This window comes from Kogia breviceps, chromosome 8 (assembly GCF_026419965.1).
Source record: "Kogia breviceps isolate mKogBre1 chromosome 8, mKogBre1 haplotype 1, whole genome shotgun sequence".
NCBI lineage: Eukaryota > Metazoa > Chordata > Mammalia > Artiodactyla > Physeteridae > Kogia > Kogia breviceps.
The window spans coordinates 102,721,358-102,741,733 of NC_081317.1; the positions used below are offsets into that span (position 1 = coordinate 102,721,358).

The 20,376-nt window shown below is 50.4% G+C and overlaps 2 protein-coding genes across 4 annotated transcripts in view; one reads left to right on the forward strand and one right to left on the reverse strand.

Annotated features, from left to right (window-relative positions):
- Positions 1-3,046: 3,046 nt before the first annotated feature.
- On the reverse strand, positions 3,047-7,480 carry DOK2 (docking protein 2). Of its 2 annotated transcripts, XM_059071313.2 has the most exons (5): positions 7,342-7,480; positions 6,051-6,332; positions 5,743-5,821; positions 4,695-4,879; positions 3,047-4,203 (listed from the first exon to the last, which is right to left on the reverse strand). In XM_059071313.2, exons 1-5 carry the CDS (start codon positions 7,402-7,404, stop codon positions 3,577-3,579), a joined length of 1,236 nt encoding a protein of 411 aa, XP_058927296.1. In that variant the 5' UTR covers positions 7,405-7,480; the 3' UTR covers positions 3,047-3,576. The 2 variants fall into 2 exon arrangements, with proteins under 2 accessions (XP_058927296.1, XP_058927297.1); XM_059071314.2 differs by lacking the exon at positions 6,051-6,332.
- A 5,721-nt stretch (positions 7,481-13,201) lies between these two features.
- Positions 13,202-20,376, forward strand: part of XPO7 (exportin 7) — an 85,765-nt gene continuing 78,590 nt past the window's right edge. For both annotated transcript variants that reach the window (XM_059071309.2, XM_059071310.2), the window contains exon 1: positions 13,202-13,303. In XM_059071309.2, the coding sequence (XP_058927292.1) occupies positions 13,286-13,303 (18 nt within the window). In that variant the 5' untranslated portion in view covers positions 13,202-13,285. The remainder of the gene's footprint in view (positions 13,304-20,376) is intronic.

Consider the following 20,376-nt stretch of genomic DNA (forward strand, 5'->3'; position numbering starts at 1 on the left):
GCTTGTGTGTGTGAACACACAGTTACACCAATCTGTGTACGCATCTCTATGCTGGGCACCAGTCACGATGCCATTCTTATCTGCCCGGATGTCACCTCTGCATAATAATTAGCAAATAAAAGCAGTCCCTAAGTGCCCTGGTCACGGCAGAGGATCTCGTATCGACAGCTGCCAGGTAGCAGACCTGGAGCCAGGAGACCCTTTCTTGGTGGAGCTGCCTCTTGGGCTTACATTGCCCCCTCCCCTTCGAGACCAATCTGCTTCCTCCTGTATGAATTTGCCCCTTGACAACAGGCTGCCAGAGAAACACTGTAAGAAGGGCTTCGTCTCTGTGTTTCTGTTTGCGGAGATTCATTGCTGAGTCTCACTCACGCCTGCATGAATCCATTCCTGTAGAGCCACTCGGCGCGCAGGCTCCACGCAGGTGGGGGGCGGGGCTGGCCCAGGGAGGGAACTAAGGAATGATGCACGTGTCCGAGGCGACGGTGTCATTGAGGATGGGCTGACCCAGCTCTCTGCAGGAAGACCCCTCCGCCCGGTCACATATTCTGAGAGGGACCCTGCGGGCTTGGTCAGCATTCTCAGGACTCTCATAGCCACTCCCACTTCCCCAAACGCTCCCTTCCCCTGCCCCCACCAGCCCTCCCCACCTTTCCCCAGGGCCCCAATCTACCACTTTCCCTTTCGAGCAAAGCTAGCTTCAGAAGGAAACGCTCCGAATTCCTCGGATCACAGCAGGGAGGAGAGAGGCCAGGAAAGGAGCAATTTTCGGCTTAGGGTCCCACACCTCTCAGAGGCAGGCTCCACAGTCCTCCAAGCGGGATTCTGAGGTTCTAAAGGGACAAGCCCTGAAATGCAGATTCTTCCAATTATCGCGCTTGTAATTATCTTTTGGGCAGTAAATCCTGAAGTTCCCTCCTTCAGGACCAAGCCCCCACGGCTGGCAGCAACTAAGCCCCCAGTGGCCCTTTCCACAGGCTAACACTGCCCCCTGCTGGGCTGCGCTGGGATGTCCTCCTCAAGTGCTCTGAAGGAAAGGAGCCTAAGAGCTCCCCAAATCCCACCTGGAGAGGGGAACTACTGAACCCCTTAGAGGCATTAGGCCTGCCTGCCTCCAGTGTATTCTAAGGCTGGGATTGGGTGGTGGCAACTGGAATAGCCCTTTGGCACAGACAAGAGTCAGGGCTCCTGGAAGGCTTCTCCCTCTGTCTCCAGCCAGCTCACCCATTGCCTCAAATTCCCTTAATAAGGAGCAAAGGCACGGTGTGACATAAAACTCGATCACAACCCACGTGGGAGGCTGGGCAGGCCATAGGTCTCTATCTTGTTTCCCCTCCCCGGCTCCAGAGCCCCTTTCCAGCTGCTGCTGAGACTCCTCTAGCTGGATAGAGTAAGGCCATCTTAGCCTCAGTCAGAAACTAAGCTCACCTTCTTCCCCAGAACTGAATCTCTCCCGAAACCCTATTTCTCTGTGTTCCACATCCAATGTGACTCTAAGATCTGCAGGCCCTATCGCTACAATGGCATTTGAACCCCCAGTCTTTCTGCATTTCCCCTCCCAATTTAGCTCACTCTGACCCCAGACTATTTTCCAAGGGTTATCGGGGTTATTGACCTAACACACAGCTCTTACGGGACGCCGTGCTCAAAAGCCTTGTCAATAAGATTGGCCATGTGTTGATAATTCTTGAAGCTAATTGCAAAGCCTTGTCAATAAGATTGGCCATGTGTTGATAATTCTTGAAGCTAATTGCAAAGCCTTGTCAATAAGATTGGCCATGTGTTGATAATTCTTGAAGCTTATTGATGGATTCAATTAGGAGTAGTATTACACTACTCCTTCCGCTTTTGTGTATGTTTGAAATTCTCCATAATAAAAAAGTTTTTAAAAAAAGACTTTGTCATTCCTCCTTCCCCTTTAATTAGGTACAAATTCCTCCACATCACGGTTAGGATCTGCCTTCCCAACTAGATTGTCCCGTGTCCCCTCCTTTTTTTTTTTTTTTTTTTTTTTTGTTTTTTTTTTTTTTGGTGGTACGCGGGCCTCTCACTGCTGTGGCCTCTCCCGTTGCGGAGCACAGGCTCCGGACGCGCAGGCGCAGCGGCCACGGCTCACGGGCCCAGCCGCTCCGCGGCACGTGGGATCCTCCCGGACCGGGGCACGAACCCACGTCCCCTGCATCAGCAGGCGGACTCTCAACCACGGCGCCACCAGGGAAGCCCCCCTCCGTTCTTAATGTAGAACTCTTTCCTGAGTGCGTACGTACCTCCCCCTACACCTCCATTCACGTTCTTCTACCCGGGATGTTCTTTTCACGATCCTTCCCACCCTTGAAGGTCCACCTTAAATGCCACCTTCGATATGAAAACTTTCTTGTCCCCCAACAAACAGCTAATCTCCCTTGATCCCCAGGGCCTTGATTCACACCTTGGGGCACTTATGTCCACCTCTTGTGATAGACATGTGTGCCCTCATCTCAGCCCCCTCTGGACTGGAAGCATCGTGAGGCCGGGGCAGGCCTTACAAGCAGTGCCCCACAATATTGGCTGAGTTGGCCGGTAGCAGAAATGTACTGACATCCCTTTCCGTGGAAGCAGGTTTTGATGAGAGGAGACAGCACAGGGCCTGCCTGTGGGGAAATGAGATACAAGGGCCAATGGGGAAGTTCAGCACAGTAAGGGTTCTCAGTACCTACATGGAGGAACCCCCTCAGTTTACAGACGAAGAGGGCATCTTCCAGTCCAGGTTTACACACACACACACACACACACACACACACACACACACACACACAGAGTTTCCCTGCTATTTTTTTTACCCTACCCTAGGAAAGGTTTAGAGATGCTTGAAGATCTTTCCTGGGGCACCCTGACTTGCACAGACTTCTACTTCTGTGAATAGATGACGTTTGCGATGGAGCTTAGGCCCAGAGAGGACCTTGCTGCTGGGAGAGGAGGTGTCAGTGGTGGCTGGTCGAAGCATTCACCCGCAGCAGGGCCGTGCCTATCCCATCCCCGCCTTGTACACTCATGCCGCACAGAAATATTTCAGAAATGTTTATGCCACAGAGAAGTCCAAAACCTGCAGGAGGCTGCAGCCATCCTCCAGGCTGCCCGGAGCCACGGCTGTCCCCTGAAGGGGACACCAGCAGGCAGGTGGCCTGCACAAGCCAAGGAACCAGGGCGACTTGCTGACATCCTTTTGTCCTCTGCCCTAAATCTGGAGGTTCCATTTAGGCCGGTGGTGGGCGGGGGGAAGAGGAAGTGGAAAAGGGGTAGGAGAAGTGTGGGTCTCTTCAGGGCACTCTTCCTGCTTTGGGATGGTGACTCACCCAGCTGGCCCTGGGAGGAACAACTCCTCCGGCCAGACTAAGGCGGCCAAGCCTAGGGTTCTGCAAGGAGCGGAGGGAGGTTCCTGGGATGCGGTGCCAGGAGGAGTCGCCAGCAGAAGCTAGAAGGGGAGGCCCACCTGCCCCCCCCCGGGCTCCTTCTCACCAGCCTCTAAGCCCGGCCCAGCATGCACAGGACCACTTCAGCGCTGGCAGTTGATGGAGTCCGCATCTCCTCCACCCTCCATCACTTTGGGCCTTTCTTAAGTACCATGACATTGTCATACTCGGTCCCCTGTGGCCAGCCAGAGGCAGCAAAGTCCTGTCCCACTGGGTAGACATGCTGGAGGCCGCTGGGGTCCCTGTCAGCTGCGGCTTGCCCCCTCCAGGCCTCACCCCGGAGCTCCTGCGGGCTGTCGTACAGGGACAGGGCGGCCACCCCCTCAGGCTCATCGTATATGTGGTCGTGTCGGGAGGGCGGCTGCCCCTCAATGCTGTCGTACAGAGGGTCGGCCGGGGCCCGGGGAGGGACGGCCAGGATGCCCCTCAAGCTCTTGCCCAGGCTCCGTGCCACTGCATCGAAGGGCACCGCGTACTCCCCCTCTGGGCCCCGCTGCAGCCGGGGGGCGGGAACCCGGGCGGTGGGCGATAGCGGTGGGAGTGAGTCGTGGGGTCGGGAGTAGGGGCTCTCCGGCCGGGGCAGCACCGCAGGGGTGGGGACTGGCTGTGCTGGGCGCCCAGGAGGGGAGGCGTTCTTCTGAGCAGAGATGGCCTCTTCCAAGGCCTGGAAGATCTCATTGCCTTGCCGGGTTTCAAACTCAAAGCTGCCCTCCCCTGAGATGCAGCGCCGGCCTGCCTCAAAGGAAAAGGTTACCTGGGTGGAGAAGAAAGCCGCCGATGACTGGTGGGCCGCTGGGCGGGGCTGCTTGCTGCTCCTGGACCCAGCTCCGTACCGCAAACCTGTCACCTCCAACCTCTCCCCAAGCCGCTTCCCCTCCCTCCCTCCATGCTTTTGCTGACAAGCAAAGCCCTCTCTCATCTTTTCTCCTTCTTCCTCCCATCCATCCGAGTATGAAGCTTGATGTAGAGTTCATCCTCCACCACGCCTGCCACGCTCCACCCTCCCACCTCTCCCCACCTCTTCCTCTCCTTTCCTTCTCCCCCGCCTCGACCACCATTTCTCCCTGCCTGGTTCTCTCCTCCAGCCCCTGGGCTGAGCTGTTTCTCTTCTGCCAGCCTTTATCTCATCGTTTCTTCCTCCTCCATTCTCCCTTCCTTTGAGGGCCCCTTCGCCTTCTCCCTGACACTCTCTTCTCTCTCACAGCTCATCTTTCCTCTCACCTGCCTGCGGCAGCCCCTGCTCACCTTGTCCCGCCCAAAGCGCCGCAGGAACCTGTAGGGCCATTCATACAGCTGGGTGCCCGACTCAGGGCCGCCCCACAGCTCCAGGGCACTCTCCCCGGCCCGCAGGGTGTAGGATCCCCAGAGCCGGCACCTCTCACTGGCTTCCGTGGGTCTCATGGTCACAGCAAACTCCTTGCGGGGGGTCCCTGGTGAGGAGAGGGGAGAAAAGGAGGCAGTTCATAGGAAGCAGCCAACCTGTCTCAACTCTGCCCTGCTTTACGTAGCATGCCGGGTCTCCAGAAAAAGTATTATCCGCGGCCCCGTGACCCTGCAGCCTGCATCCTGAAGGCTGAGCTGCCCTGCGCCAGGTCAGACTCCCTAAAATGCCAGGAACCTCCACCCCCTCCCTCAGGAGGCATCATGCCCTAGCCACACGCACCCCGAGCCCGTACCCACATCCTTCCTTCCCCTCTCACCAGAGCCACAGCCTTGTCTTCATCTCACCTCTCGCCCCAAGCCAGCTGCCTCCCCTCCCCAATCCCTGTCGCAGCTGCAGATGCAGCTGCCCCTGCCCTCCCAGCTCTCAGCCTACCCAGCCCCCGCCCATGCCATCAGGTGCCCCCCACCCCGTGTGCACCTGCTCTCCCCACGCGCCCACCCCGAGGGCTAGACAGATAGCAGGAGGGGCCTTGCCTGGTCGGCAAAAAGCTCCCTTGCCGCAGGACAGCTCAAATCCACAGAAAGAAGACCATTCTTTTCACAGACAATTGCTCGGGTGCCAACAAGGGAGAGTTCGAGAGCCCCACCTTCACCTGGACCCCTCAGCCGGGCCCTTTCCCACCAGTAGGGCAAGAGGGAGCGGGCCAAGGGTGCAGGGCTGACATTTAAGGCAGGCCAGCCTCCCCGACCTTGGGCTGTGCCGGAAGCGAAGCGGAGAGACTGATGAGGGGGCTGGTGGGGCCGGGGGCAACCACAAGGCAGGAAGACTGAGCCGGCAGCCGGCCAGCCCTCCCCTTCTCCCCACCACGCCCTGGAGAGAGCACCTGGGGAGTAGAGGCAGGCCCCTCACCTGTGGTCGCGCTGCTGTACAATTCATTCTCCTCCATGCGGGGCCGGCCGCCCTTCCCCTCCAGCTCCTTCCTCTTTCCCTGGGGAGAAGGCCCAAGACTCACCACCATGGCCAATCCCAAGCCCCACCACTGGCCACCGCAAGCTTGCTTTCAAAACACGCTCGGCCTAATGCCCCGTCTTTATTCTGAACTGGGATCCCTCACCGCCACCAAGGAACCACCTCCAGCATCCTGACCTTGGCTCTCACATGTGCCCGTGACAAGCACCCAGTGCCCCATGCCCTTTCTACAGCCCTGGGCGACTCACGGGGAAGGCCAGGAGGCAGATGGCCTGTATCCAGTCACCCCGCTCTGCAGTGGGGGCCGCCAGCACGTACAGGCGCTCCGTAGTCTCCAGGAAGAAGGTGCTGGTATCCCGGGGGCTGCCGGCCTCCCCTCCGGCCTCAGCCACCCGCAGGCAGTCACTGAGGCGGATCACCCTCCGGGCGACCTCTCCCCGGCGAGGCTTCTCCGGGCCCTCCTGGAGCTCCAGCCGGGCCAGGGCGCAGCCCGACCCTCCGTACAGCGCCGCCCCGAACCGGCGCCATTTCTGTCCCCAGATGCGTGGCAGGTGGGGAGATGGAGAGATGGTGACCAGGGGGAGAGTAGGACCCGGGGGAGACAGAGATGAAGATCGGGGGAGACCCAAGGAGGCAGAGAGCCTAACAGAGGCCTTAGGAGTTAGAAAGCATTGGAGATGCACCCCAAGCAACACAGTAAGAGGCCTACGGTGACAGCAGAGAGGAAGCCAAAGGCAACAAAGGCACAGGAGTGAGTCCCGTGGAGGCAACTGCAGGGAGGCCGGGCAGCCCCAACCCAGGGGATCCAAGTCAAGGGGCAGAAAACCTGTGAGTCCCGGAGCCCAGAGAGGTGAGGAGGCAGCACAAGGGCCCAGACAGGGGAGCATGCTTCTCATGCTGTGTGAGGCCCCATAGAAGGCCCTGTCCCCCGGAACCTCAGCTGACCCTCCTGAACCTCCCCGCCTCATCCTCTGACAAGTTAGGCCCTGAAAGAGACAGAGAGAGGAACCCCAGGGTGTGTCCGCTGAGGGAAGGAAGACGTCCTCAGTCAAGGAGGCCAAAGAAGGAAAAGGAGTTTGGACACAATGGGGCCTTGGCTCCCAGAGAACCCCAGTTCAAGTTCAACAGCAGCCAAACGTACCCCACTGGGGCAGGAAAGGAGGAAGGAACCTCCACGGCAACCCTGAAATATCCCCTCCACCGTGCCTTCCATTCCCTCCCAAGGTGTCCCGGTGAGAAGACGTCACCACAGAACAAGAAAGGCAAGAAAAGCAGAGTCAGAGCCCTCTTTTTCCCCCTCCTCCCGGGGCCACGGCTGTCAGCAAAGAGCACAGTTTGGAGCCAGCCCGCAGAGGCAAGCAGCTGCTAAGGAAGGAGCCCTCCCAAGCTTGTACTCTGGGCCCAATGTGGTAGATGGCACAGTCTCCACCATCCCATAAGGGTTTTGGAACATTCCAGGGCCTCCTCTCCTCCCCGGGGAAGTCTCTAGCAGCCCCCCAGCCCCTCGGCTCAGCCCCAGCCCAGCCGTGCTCTTCCTACCTTCCCAAAAGTCTGCTGCTGCTGAAGGTACAGGAAGCCCTGCTTCACCGCCACGTCCTCCATCTTCCCATCATCCTGGGCCCCTGAGCTTCAGCTCTCGGCTTCCACTCCCACCCTCTTTCTCTCCTCTCTGCCCTATGTTCCCCCTTCTCGCAAGTTCATTTCCTCTCTGCCTAGAGTTCTGCACTATTCTCGTCGGCTCGATGACGACAGGCTGATAAGCCCTGCGGTTTCTTGCTCTGTGTGTATGTGTGTGTGTGTTTTCTTTTTGATGAGTGAGTTTCACGCTCAAGCCCCCTGCATTTTCAGTGAGTAAGAGAGAATTCCAAAAAGCCAAACTCCAGCACTCTGGTGAGCAGCAACTCAGGTACAGAGGCCCAGAAATGAAATTCGACAGTAAAACCAGTAGCCAAAGGCCCCCCCATGCTCAAGCTGGATGCTTAGCATGACGGAGCTAGGAGAGAACTTAGAAATCAATCAGCCCAAGTCTGTCATTTAAAAATGAGGAGACTGAGGCTCAGGATGGTCTGAGGGATGGGTTCAAGGCCACCAAACCAGAACCCAGGTCTCTCAACTCAGTAGGAGCTGAGCCACAGTCACACACACTGGACACATCAGCCTCACCACTTTCACACACTCCACTGCAACAGTTTCAGTCTGTGGGGAGCACTCCCTGTCCCCCACAATGACACACACTTACACCACCTCCTTGAGCTTCTAGAAACATGAACACTCCCACACTGAAACATGCTATGCTCCCCGAGCACATCTCAACTGTCAGAGTTCACCTTCTTTCCAGCCTTTGAGAGCATTATAAACACACTGGAGTTCCATCTGAAGGTTATCTTTTAATTTTTTTTTTTTTTTTGCGGTACGCGGGCCTCTCACTGTTGTGGCCTCTCCCGTTGCGGAGCACAGGCTCTGGACGCGCAGGCTCAGCGGCCATGGCTCATGGGCCCAGCCGCTCCGCAGCATGTGGGATCTTCCCGGACCGGGGCACGAACCCGTTTCCCCTGCATCGGCAGGCGGACTCTCAACCACTGCGCCACCAGGGAAGCCCTGAAGGTTATCTTTTAAAGTTACGGTAGCAATTCTTATATTTAAGAAAAAGAAAAAAAAAAGCTTTGGAATTATCAAAAGTACTTCATAGTTACCAAAGTTTCCAGGCACACACTGTCTCCAGGCATCCTATCTAACCCTGAAAGAAGGTCAGGCATGAACACACCTGTTTGCAACTCTCCTGAGGTCACAGGGGCAGACAAGGAAGTACCGGGGCACCTGATCTTTTTTTTTTTTTTTTTTTTTTTGCGGTATGCGGGCCTCTCACTGTTGTGGCCTCTCCCGCTGCGGAGCACAGGCTCCGGACGCACAGGCCTAGCGGCCATGGCTCACGGGCTTAGTTGCTCCGCGGCATGTGGGATCTTCCCGGACCAGGGCACGAACCCGTGTCTCCTGCATAGGCAGGCGGATTCTCAACCACTGCGCCACCAGGGAAGCCCAAGGGCACCTGATCTTTAATTCAACAGTCCTTTTATTGCTGACCCCTAAGTGGAATCCAGACTCCATGGAAGAAGATATATAGCTTTGGGGAAATCTAAGCTCCCCAGAGAATATTTAACTTAGAGCCAGGTGGTTTAGAGAAGCAATCTGAAGGAGCCATGGTGCAGAAATGTTGGGGAAACCAGAGAATTAGATCAGCACTCTTGGGGTAACCCCATAATGGGTGCTTATGTAACTGAGCCATTTCCTCTACCACAGGGGTTCGGTTGCCTTAGGAAGGAGAGCAGAACTGTACACCGCTCAGACCTTCTGCTGTACATGCCATGTGCTTTACCAAAACAGCTCTAAAAGATACGTTATGAGCTCTGGGAGGAGAGGACTGAGTCACGTAAAGCTCATGGCACTCAGCCCAGCTGTCTGGATTTGGACAGGTGAATCCAGAGACCAAGGGGGAACCAAGGATGTCGGTGTGGGAAAAGCTCCTTGGGAAGTGGTTAGGAGTATGGAAATGGGTGGCCTATTCCATTTCTCTAGTCCCTTAGGGGAGGCAACATTACCTGGGGGCTGCATGGTGTGTGGTGGACTCAGCATCTCCTTATGGAGTGAGAAAAGAAGGGCTTTTCTTTTTTTTTCTTAGGGCCGTCCTGGGGGCTCCCAGAGCAGTGTCTTTCAAACTTTAATGTGCAAATCTTGTTAAGAGTGCAGATTCTGATGCAGTAGGTGTGGAGTGAGACCTGAGACGCTAATGCTGCTGGTGGGTGGACCAGACCTGACTTTGAGGAGCAAGACAACAGAGGATGTTCCCCACACCGCGCCGATCACCTTCCCCCAAGGTCGATTGGACACATTCCACTCAGAACCACAGGGGGGCGCCCAAGCTTGCCAGATTACTTGGAAACTATTTAAACCTGGAGGCCTGAGCCCCAGAATTTCAGACACCCCGCATGCCATCTCTTGCCCGTGGGAGCTAGAAAAGTTCTCTTCCTGTGGCTGTTGTCTGCTGCAGGAGTGAACTCAGAGCAACACTCACTTTTCCTAGCAGGACTTGTGGGAACCCCACAGAGGAAGTACTAACCCCAGTAAACTTCTGTCTGGCCACAGGCAAACCCTGTGAGCAGGGACCCAGAAGAGATAGCTCCAAGACACAGCAGAGGGGCAGAGAACCAGAGGCCCTTAGGTTTCCCAGGCACCAATGATAGGGAGAGAAACCAAAAAGGAAAGGGTCTCAGTGGTTTATATTGAGGCCCGGGTGGGGGCGGGGAGCCCCTTGGCTCCTCATGGCTCTTATTGGAAACAAAGGGACACCTCCCCACCTCATTTGTGCCTCAATATTCGCCACCAGGATCCTTTCCTTTACAAAGGTTTCTCCCAGGGGGAGTTAGGAACCATACAGATCAAGAGATCACAGCTGCAGGAACTTGGCAACTTTTTGTTACTATCCTGCCAGTGATTAGCAACTAAATCTTTAATACAAGAGGGCTTTTGGGCTTGTCTTTGGGGTCAAGAAAGGAAGGAGCGGAAGAGACTGATTCCTTGGACAGGTCCGGAGATTAGGCAACCCCCCACCCCGCCGAGGATGAATGGGGGGGTGCAGCTACCCAAGGGGCAGCTCTGGACACACAACAGGAAAGAAGGTATAAAATGGGCAAGGAGCTGGGGGGGTCCTGAGAAGGATGGAGGACTGAGGACAGAAAAAATGTGAGCCAGGTTCATGAAAGATTCCATCCCTGCCTCCTCCCACCCCAGTGGTTCCTGACGGTGGGGAGGAAGGACCAGTCTCTTGAGTTTCATTCCCATTCCTCACCCTTTCTCCACTAAGTATTCATTAACATAATAATGTTACTTAACATTGACATAACACTTCAAACCCTTTATGTTCTCACAAGACCCCAAATGCACCCTAGAATGAGACTGAGATGGGAAGAATTTAATTAACTCAAAAGTTTTGTTTTGGGTGGGTTTTTTTTTTGAGCATCTACTCTGTGCAGAGGTAGAAGGGACACAGCATAAAACAAGACATATATAGAATCCCTGTTTTCATCGTGGTTCTTTTCTAGTTGAAGACTCAGACAATGAAAAGAATAAATATGTAACCAAACAGTTTTGTACAGACAGTGATCAATGCTGTAAGTATGACCGTGAAGGGGTCGGGGACAACTTTCAATAGAGCCAGTGAGAAAAGCTTCTCTGAGGAGATAACAACTGAACTAAGACATCAGTGATAAGAGGGAACCAGCCACTTAAAGATCTGAGGGAAAAACATTCCAGGCAGAAGTTCCTTCAAGGCAAAGGCCCTGAGGCAGGTACAGCTGGATGTGAGGAAGCGTAAGAAGGGTAGAATGACCAGAGCATTGTGAGCCAGGGGGGACATGGAGAGATGGTCCCATCACATGGCCTCTTGGGCTATAGCAAAGGTTTGGAATGTACTCTAAATGTGATGGGAGGCCACTTGAGGATTTTTAAGCAGGGCTGTGTATGATCTGATTTATGATTTTAAAAGGATGTTCTGCAGCTATAGGGAAAATGGATTATCATGGGGCAAGACAGGAAGCAGGGAAAGCAAGGACTCTATTATCAGAGCCCAGGATAAATGTGATGGTAGCCTGGATCAGGGCGCTAGCAGTGGTGATGAAGAAGAGTGGCCAGATTTGGGTATGTACCGGATATAGATTCAACAAGACTTGCAAGTAGATTGGATATGGGGGGACTGTTGAAACACTAAGTAATCAAGGCAACTCCTGGATTTTTAGTTTGAGCAACTGGGTGAATGACGGTATCATTTACTGAGAAAGGGAAGATAGAGGGAGAGAAACAGGTGTGGGGGAGGGTTTTGGTGGGGAGTGGATTTGGGCCTCGGCCACAGGGAGCCGTAATTTTTACCCAATCAGGCAGGTAGGGAATTCAAAGACTGCCACTGCAATCGTCACTCCAAGAAGATACCAAGGAAGCACCTGACCACCCGCCCTGCTCTCTACCCTCAGGGAGCTAAAAGGATTGGACATTGGAAAGTTGTTGAAAAACAAAAACAGAAAAATCCCACATCTCAGGGGTTAGTCCTGCCAAAAGCAACAGTCAAAAGCTCTGCCTCCAAAGTCTTCTCTGAGTGAATCTAATTGGCGGAGCCGAACTTGCATACAGAACCCTAGCTGCAAGGAAGTCTGGGTAATGTAGTTTTTAGGTGTCCTACCTCTGCAAATCAGGAAGACACACTCGGAGGAGGACGAAGCTTGAAATGAATGCTGAGTACCAGTCCTCTCGATCCACAACAGAAAGTGTGTGTCGTTCACTACTATAATCAGTTCCATCGCACGTGGTGTCCCCTAGTCAATACAAACTTCAGACAATCAATACTCTCAGAATCCAGCTAAAATCTAATCTGGGGGCCATGACTGGAAGCCAGAGTGGAATCCAACTGAAAACGGGATCCGGCATTATCTAACACGTATCATTCCTAGTGGAAAAGGCTGGAATTGGCCTCAGCAGGCAAAGCCTTACCTGACCTGACCCAGAGGGATGGCTTCCCCACTCAGACTGAGCCAGCGGCCCTAAAACTCCTTTATCACTCCCCACCACCACCTCCCCCAGCTTCTGACCCCTCTCAGGAGGAAGCCTAGACTGCTGGTTAAGATAACAACCTATTGGGGAAGATCGGAACCGTGGCTTCTGCACGTTTCCAACATCACCACTCTTCGGCGGCTACTTCCATGAATGTTCATCTTGGAGAAAAGGATAGAAATGGAAACAAGGAGATTTGGATTGCTGGTAAAACCCAGCATCAGAGAGCAGTGGCCCCTGTCCACTGGAGCAGAAAGACACAAACAAATTCGGCCACCGTCGGCAGTGTAAAGAATAATGCCGGCGTCCCAGGCGGGGGTTTGGGGCGGTGGGCGCACCGGAAGAGTCCCCTGGGGGTGTGGTGTTACAGCAGTGGCGCGGCCGCAGAGCGGTAGGGAGCGTCCGGGGGCACGTCGTGAGGACACTCGGGAAGAGAGGAATCCTCCAGGTGCAGGGGTCTGGGCGGGGACATGTCCCGGACCCTCGAGGAGCCCTCGCGAAGCCGATGAGCTAAGGCAGCGTCAAGTCCCGCTGCCGCTCTAGCCCGCCCGCCGGAGCGAGTACTGCCCCTTTAAAAACCATGTAAACAAAGCTTTGTTCCCCCGGCCCCCTCCCCTAGCGCCCCTCTGTCCGCTCCTTCCTCCACCCGCCCCCAGCGTCTCCGGGCCGCTGACGTTGCCGCGCCTTTACGCCGTCCCAACGGCGCTGCGCATTCTCCAACCGCGGCCCCGGCCGCCCGGGCCTACGCAGCCGGGCGGTGCTACGCCGCGAGCGCAGCGCGACGAGCCCCCAGCGCGCAGGCGCAGCGGCGACGGCGGCGGCGGCGGCGGCCCGGCCGAGGTGCGCGCTGGGGGGGAGGGGGGCCGGAGAGGAGCATGAATGGAGCAAAATGGCGGATCATGTGCAGGTGAGAGGAGCCGCGGGGGAGGGGGCGGCCGCGGAGAGTGGGGAGTGGGGTCGCAGGCAGCCCAAGGGGCTCGGGCCGGCTCGGGGCTCACCGGGCCCGTGCCGCCGTCACTCGGGGCTCCGGAGCCGCCGCCCGTCCCGGAGCTGTGGGGCCTTTCCCGCCTCCTGGGCCGGGGGCCTTCTCCATCTCCTCCCACCCCGTCCCACGCCTCTCGCGCTGGGCTGGAGGTTCAGGGATAGGCGCCCCAGCTGGCACAGCCTACATCGCTTATCAGTGACTGTCCTCCCACTGGAGGGAGGCCTCTCGCAAGTCCTCAGTGCCCCCCAAGACGGGGAAGGCAGGGAGACCCCTTGCCGACTCTGTCCTGAGGGGAACTTCCCCATCACACTCGCCAGCCCTAAACAGATAACAAAAAGAATACCTCGCACTGACAAACCTCGCTCTACCGAGTCTTTCCCGCCGCCTTCCTCTTCACGCCCCCGAGTACAAGAGACCCCCCCCCTCCGGCCTCCTCCCCCCTCCCACGGATGCGTCCTACACTCCCCCACTGCTGATCGCACAGCCTGCAGGGCCGAGCTCCCCCGTCCTCCAAAATGGGTGCTCAGGCCTGGGCCCGCCCTCCCTCCGGTGCCCCTATCCCCAGTGAAGGAGTTTAGTGCCCACACCTCCTCTGAAACACGGGGTGGAGGGGGTGTGTCTGAAACGAGAGATGCAACGTTGGTTGCAGACGTTGCTCTGGAGGGTCCTGGTCGGGCTCCAGGGCTGCCCCAGGCGTGCTTTGGGCCCAGGCCACTTTTCTTCAAAGACACGGCACAGGCCCTAGGAAGGGACAACCCATACCGAACCTAATAGTAGCGGTAGGACTCAGGGTTATTTCTTGCAAACTCGATAAAGTTTTTCCTCTCTGTGCTTTAGACCTGATATTTTTATGACAGTTATTGTTACTAATCTGTTGTCAGAAACCTTCGGATTTTCTAGCAGAGGTTTTGTGTTGTGGGAAGTAGAAAGAAAAGAGGATAACAAGTGTCGCCTTATTTTGCATACTGTATAGTTATCATTCCTCGAGTAAAGAGGATGATCTTATTCCTCACATTATGTCTACAAGGAGGTGGATGGTGTGACTTCTACCAATTTCTTTGGGAGAGAAGGGACTAAATAAATTCTCAGGCCAGGGATCAGTAGAGTATAAATCTTAGAAGTGTGAGGTACAAGTTATCAGGACAGAATTATATCAAAAATTGTAACCACAGATGGAAGACCACAGGATTTGTGTTTCACAGCCAGTATCATGGCCTAGTTCAGAAATAGCAGTAAAACTTGGTACAAGGTGATAGTAATAATAATAGTGAGCACCTTGAGTTTTATAGCAGCCATTTCTAAGAAGCGTGAAGGATTTTTTATGTGTTGTTTTTTTCCTAAATTTTTCCATTCTAAAAGAGTAGATAGGCAAGAACTACTACTGTCATTTTGAAGAAACAAACCAAAGCACAGAACTGATATGAGATTTGCTTAGGGTAAGGCTGAAGTGGATCAAAGGCTTTTGACTTTGGGTCCCATGCTCTTATCTATTGGGGGGAAAAAAGGTAGTGTCTGTGAGCATTCCAGAGCATGATTTGAATAGATAGCCTTTCTGAATGATGCTTTGGAAGGCAGAGGAAGTCCGTGTACTTTTATGCATATACATCTGTTTTATTTCTTGCAAAGAAGTTTCTCTTAATGTGATCTCTCCCACCTTTTGAACAAAAAGGTTGTCATTCCTCACCAGAGGAAAGTCAGCGTGGGTCAAAGCAGTCTTCACAGCAATTATGTCTCAAAGGAGGGTCTGCCTTATTTTTAGTAAGGGGATTTTTCCCCCACCCATCCCAAAATAAAAACCTACCAAAGTAAGAATTTATTAATTTTTCAAAACAAAGAGGACTATGCCGGTCCATTGTCTTATTTGACTTTGGAGAGTTGTAGTATGTTACTCTCCAAATTAGTGGTCTTTATAACAACAGGGTAAGTCTGTGAGAGTTTTTTCTCTTTAAATAGAATGGGGCATATTGCTTTTCTTTTGTTAGACCACTAGATTACTTTTAGTATTGGATACTCGGAAAGTTTAATGTGGTAATTTATTGTAGCAGAAAACCTTCCCAAGAAAAAGATAGATTCTCCCCTGTGTGTAAAGAGTAAATAAATGAAAAGATTAAAGACAAATCTGAAGTGCGTTGAGGGGGAATATTTTTCTGAAAACACTATTGGAATATGAAGTTTAAAAAGGAGCCTATCAAAGGTTCAAGACTGATTTTTTGAAAGTTTCATGTGTAATACTAAATAGTTGACTCATTATGCATCTAGTGCTTGCCTGAACCACCAGGGTGAGCAGTTTTTTTTGTTTTGTTTTGTTTTCTGTTGACACTAAGCAAGTGTCATATGATTCTCAGGCTGGAGTCCTGAGCATCTCTTCTGATAAGTGTTTAATGGAAGTCACAAAATGGTAGTAATGGGAAAATTGTAATATTTGTGCCTTTTAGCTCTGTCGGTGTCATAGTCAAGCCTCTTAAGAGAGACTTGTAAGAAAGAATCTCCTTGTTGTGATGAGTTTCTTCATCTTGGTCTTAGATGACTCTGACACCCACCATAGAGGCAGTGATTAACTGTAAAAAAAAAAAAAAAAAAAAAAATCGAACTCATTTGTGTTTATCTTCATAAAATGAACACTCCTCCTTCCTATTTTTTTTTAATATCTAAAGTTAGATTAGATAATGAGGATTCAGTATTTCTACTTGCTGACTACTTATTGTAAGGAAATGAAGATACCTTAATGTACAGTGGTAATGAAAAAATTAAGAAGGGTCAGATGTTAGCTTTAATAGTGCTAGCTATATTCAGGCTCTTGAGAGGAAAAGGAAAGCATTTATAATAATTGTATATTAAGTATATTTAACATATAATTATATGTAAATATATTAAATGAAGGATAACTCCGGAGTTTCGTTGGATTTATTATGTTGTTATGCTGGGCCTTACCCACAATCTTACAGTAATATTTACTAGGCTCTATATTATGACTGTGTAGTAACAGAAAATACAATTTTCAGATAGTCATATTTGTTTAAATATTGACCACCAGTGTAACTCTGTGGAGTCAAGAAAAATCATTTAAACTGGCAGGTTAAAATTTAACAGAGTGCAAAAGTTTAGCCTGATTAGAGCAAAAGATAGTTGTCTTTTTAGCTTTTAAAAATATGCAAGGAAACATGAGAGGATCTTCCCGTGGTTCATTTTGAGAAGAGAATTCTGTACAACTTTTGAAAATTTTAACGGGAAAAAAAGAAAAAGCAGTTACTTCTCTAACTTTCTTTCAGTTAAGCTAATACCATAAAGTTTAATGTGTGCAAGGCCCTTTGCTGTGCTGGGCACTGCAAAGGATTCCAGGCTGAGAAAGATACTGGAGCCAGACTGCTGAAGTGTCAAATTCTAATGCTGTGTTGGGCAGGCTTCAGAAGTCAAATGGATACAAGAACTTAATACATTGATTTCAAAGCATGCTATGTTTGTGTTGGATGATATGAAATAGCTATGTCCCCTCACTCACCCCAGCTACTTCTTCTGTGGATTTGTACAAATAATATGTCTGTATTTTAAAAGAACATATTTATATGTACTTGATAATTCTGATTTAGTGTTACTTCCTCTTGTGAGAAAAACCTTCAGAAAAATTAAGGGTTGTATATATGCATGTAGTATTCAAACACTTATGCAATAAAACAAAATATATTACTGTAATGGAATCTCTGTTTAGATGGAGGTAGGAGAAAGGAGCATTAAGAAGATCCCTGGTCTGTATCTTACAGATAAATTAACTTCCATTTGATCCAGAAGTTGATACTCATAACCACCAGCTGTATTTTCTTTTTTCTTGGTTGGGTTTTGAAACCAATATTGTACCACAGCCCTTCGAGAAGGGAAAGTTGCCAGTTTAAACCGATAAGCTGATGTCTCTGTAGGTACAACTACCGAGGCCACTTTGCTCACTTTAGTATACATAAGGAAGATAGTACTTAGATGTTGCATCTTTTTTTTTTTTTAACACCAAACATATATTATCTCACAGGTATTCTGAGTCAGGAATCCAGGAGTGGCTTAACTAGATGGTTCTAGTTCAGGGTCTTTCATTTGCCCTCAAGCTGTGAACCAGGCCTGCAGCCCTTCTCAAGGCTTGACTGAGGATGGAGAACCTGTTTCCAAGCTCACCTACATGCTCACTGGCAGGCGTCATCAGTTAGTTACTTGCAGCCAGATGAGCTAGGGGCCACAGTGCCTCACTGGCTGTTGTCTGGAGGTTTCAGCTCTTCACCACATGGACCCTTCCTAGGACATAATTTTTAAGGACTTCTTTTTTACATTATGTAATGATGTCTGCTATGTATAAGTGACCCATCTTTGTTACTGGTTTTTTTTTAACCTCTTATTGAAATACACCTTCGAACAGGTGCAAAAATCGTAACTGTTCAGCTTGATGAATTTTCACAAAGTGAACACTCTTGGGAATTCCCAGTGGTCCAGTGGTTAAAACTCCACACTTTTCCTGCCTAGGGACCAGGTTTGATCCCTGGTCAGGGTACTAAGATCCCACAAACTGCACAGCGCCGCCAAAAAAAACAAAACAAAACAAACCCAAAGTGAATGCTCTTCTAACCAACACCCAAACCCACAATATTTTCAGCACCTCAGAAGTCCCTCTGGTCCCCCCCACCCCCAACAACTACCCATAGATCCTTCTGCCTGAGGGTAACTATTGTACTGTCTTGTCATTTGTTTTTTAAGTATGCTTTTAGGAGTCCAGCTGAGGAAGGCCTGTCCATGAGAGCTTGAACTTCAGAGCCAGGGGAGTGGTCCTTCAGCTTTGGGGGGAGTTGGTTTGGTTTTTTGTTTGTTTGTTTGTTTGTTTGTTTGTTTGTTTGTTTTAGAATGTAATGGAAGCTGTGTGCTCTCTAAAGAGGGAAAGTATACCTACACAAAGATTTGCCTACAGTTTCAGGCCATTCATTAACTTTAGAACTCGAGTTTAAAGATACATTCCTTTTTAGATGAAATGTTTACCACATTTTATTGAGAAACTGATTTACAAGTCTTTCTCTTTTGACCTGTGTGAAAGGCTAGTTCTCAGTCTCACTATGTATTCCTGGAGAGTTACATGCAGGCTGAATTTTTAAATATTGAATTCTTGAGGATGATTAAAAACAATTAATGACTATTAAGCATCTGATGGCCTGTTCTTAGACACATGCAAGAAAGTACAAGATGTAATGCCCTATTTTCAGGGGCGTTGAATGTTAATTGGCGAGATAATGAGCCTGGGTTGAGTTGTGAATTTGTAGTGAGACATTGGTTTTTGTCAACATGTCTCTGAATGAAGGGACTGTTGCTCCCATCACCTTTTTCCTCCATTCCAGTACATCTGAGTTCACACCCCACACTTATAGTGACTCACTGTGACACGGAATTCTCAATGGAATGAGATTGGTACCCAGGAGTCATATCAAAATCTTGCAGAAAGGAGGGGAATTGTCAAAAACTGGGTCTTAAGTATATCTGATATTTGCATCCCTGGCTCTTCACTCCTTCATACATGTTTGTGTGCACACACACGAAGACACACATACACACACACACGATGACACACTACTGTCATAAATGGAAAGGATGTGTTTGAGAGGAGGCAGCATTGGAAACTTCATGCTGCCATTTATTGGACTGTTAGCTGCTTGCCATTTTACATGATCTCATTTAATGCTCACAGCCAGTCTATAAGGTAGGTATCATAGAGATAATAGTGATGGAATGTTCCTTGAAATAGGTTGGTGAAAGGACCTAGTGTCTCCAGAAGACTGGAGAACTGTTGGAAGATTTAGGTGACAGTTGTGGTGGTGGTTATTATACACCTTACTGGTGGGGGACCTTGGTTGGGGGTAGATGAAAGGGTGACAGGAACATCTGTTATGTGCCAGCACCATGCTAAGCCCCTTTATTTGTATTATGCCATTTAACTGGGCAATTCATTTAGTCTCCTTGAACCTGGATTAGGTGATCTCTTAAGTCCCTTATACTTTCAGCATTGTGGCTGGCATTTCCAGTTGTCATTCCTTACCATTCTCTCCCAAGTAAACCACCATGTTCTCAATTCATATGCACATTGTCATAAATTTTCCTAAAATATTTATGCTCATACTAGTATTTCCATTTCTTCTATCTTAAATATGCCTTCTTCTACCCCACCTCCCAATTTCTTAACTCTCAGAGGTGGGTTTTTTTGGGGGGTGGGGGTACTAATAGTCTGTAGCACATCTCACAAATTGAGCTCTGATATACCCCAAATAATAAGTAAAGAGCTCTCTTAGTTGGACAGTAAGTAGTGAAGGACATTTTCTGTGGGCCAAGAAATTAACATTATTAGTCAGATGTTGTTGCTTGTAGACTGAAAAATGATTCTCACTTAAAAGTCCCTGGGTTTAAGCCTCTCTTAGAGAGAAACTAGTTAGATGAAAAGCAGTCAAAATGCTTTCCTATAAATACCTTGGAAAACAATTAGATTAATAGAATATCCCTTGTACTACATCAGGAAGTTGTGATCCTACAGCTGTGGTGGCCTTTTAGAAGTTTTAAGTGTATGAATGTATGTTGGTCACAAAAGCCGATCTCATTTCTATTTTGTATGATAAGAAATTATGATATTTGAAGTATGTAGTCTCAGAAAGAATTGAGAGCTATGCTAGACATATGCCCTAAAATTTGAGTCAATTTTATGGTTAAATGGTGTGTATTTAAGGTCAGAAATGGGAAAAGCAGGGTTTTTTAAAGGATTTTTTCCAAGTGTCTTTAGTATTGTTTGCAGAGTTTTGAAAGCTTGTGTCATAAGTTTGGCAAATCATTTCAAATCTATTTTTTTTTTAAACTGAGTCACCTCCACTGACTCCTGGATTTTGGTATTTTATTTCTCTCTTCCAAAAGGACATTGTCTAAAGTCAAGCATGACATTTAATTTACCTCTAGGAACCTGTAACACCATTTGCTCTGAAAAGAATCTGGGA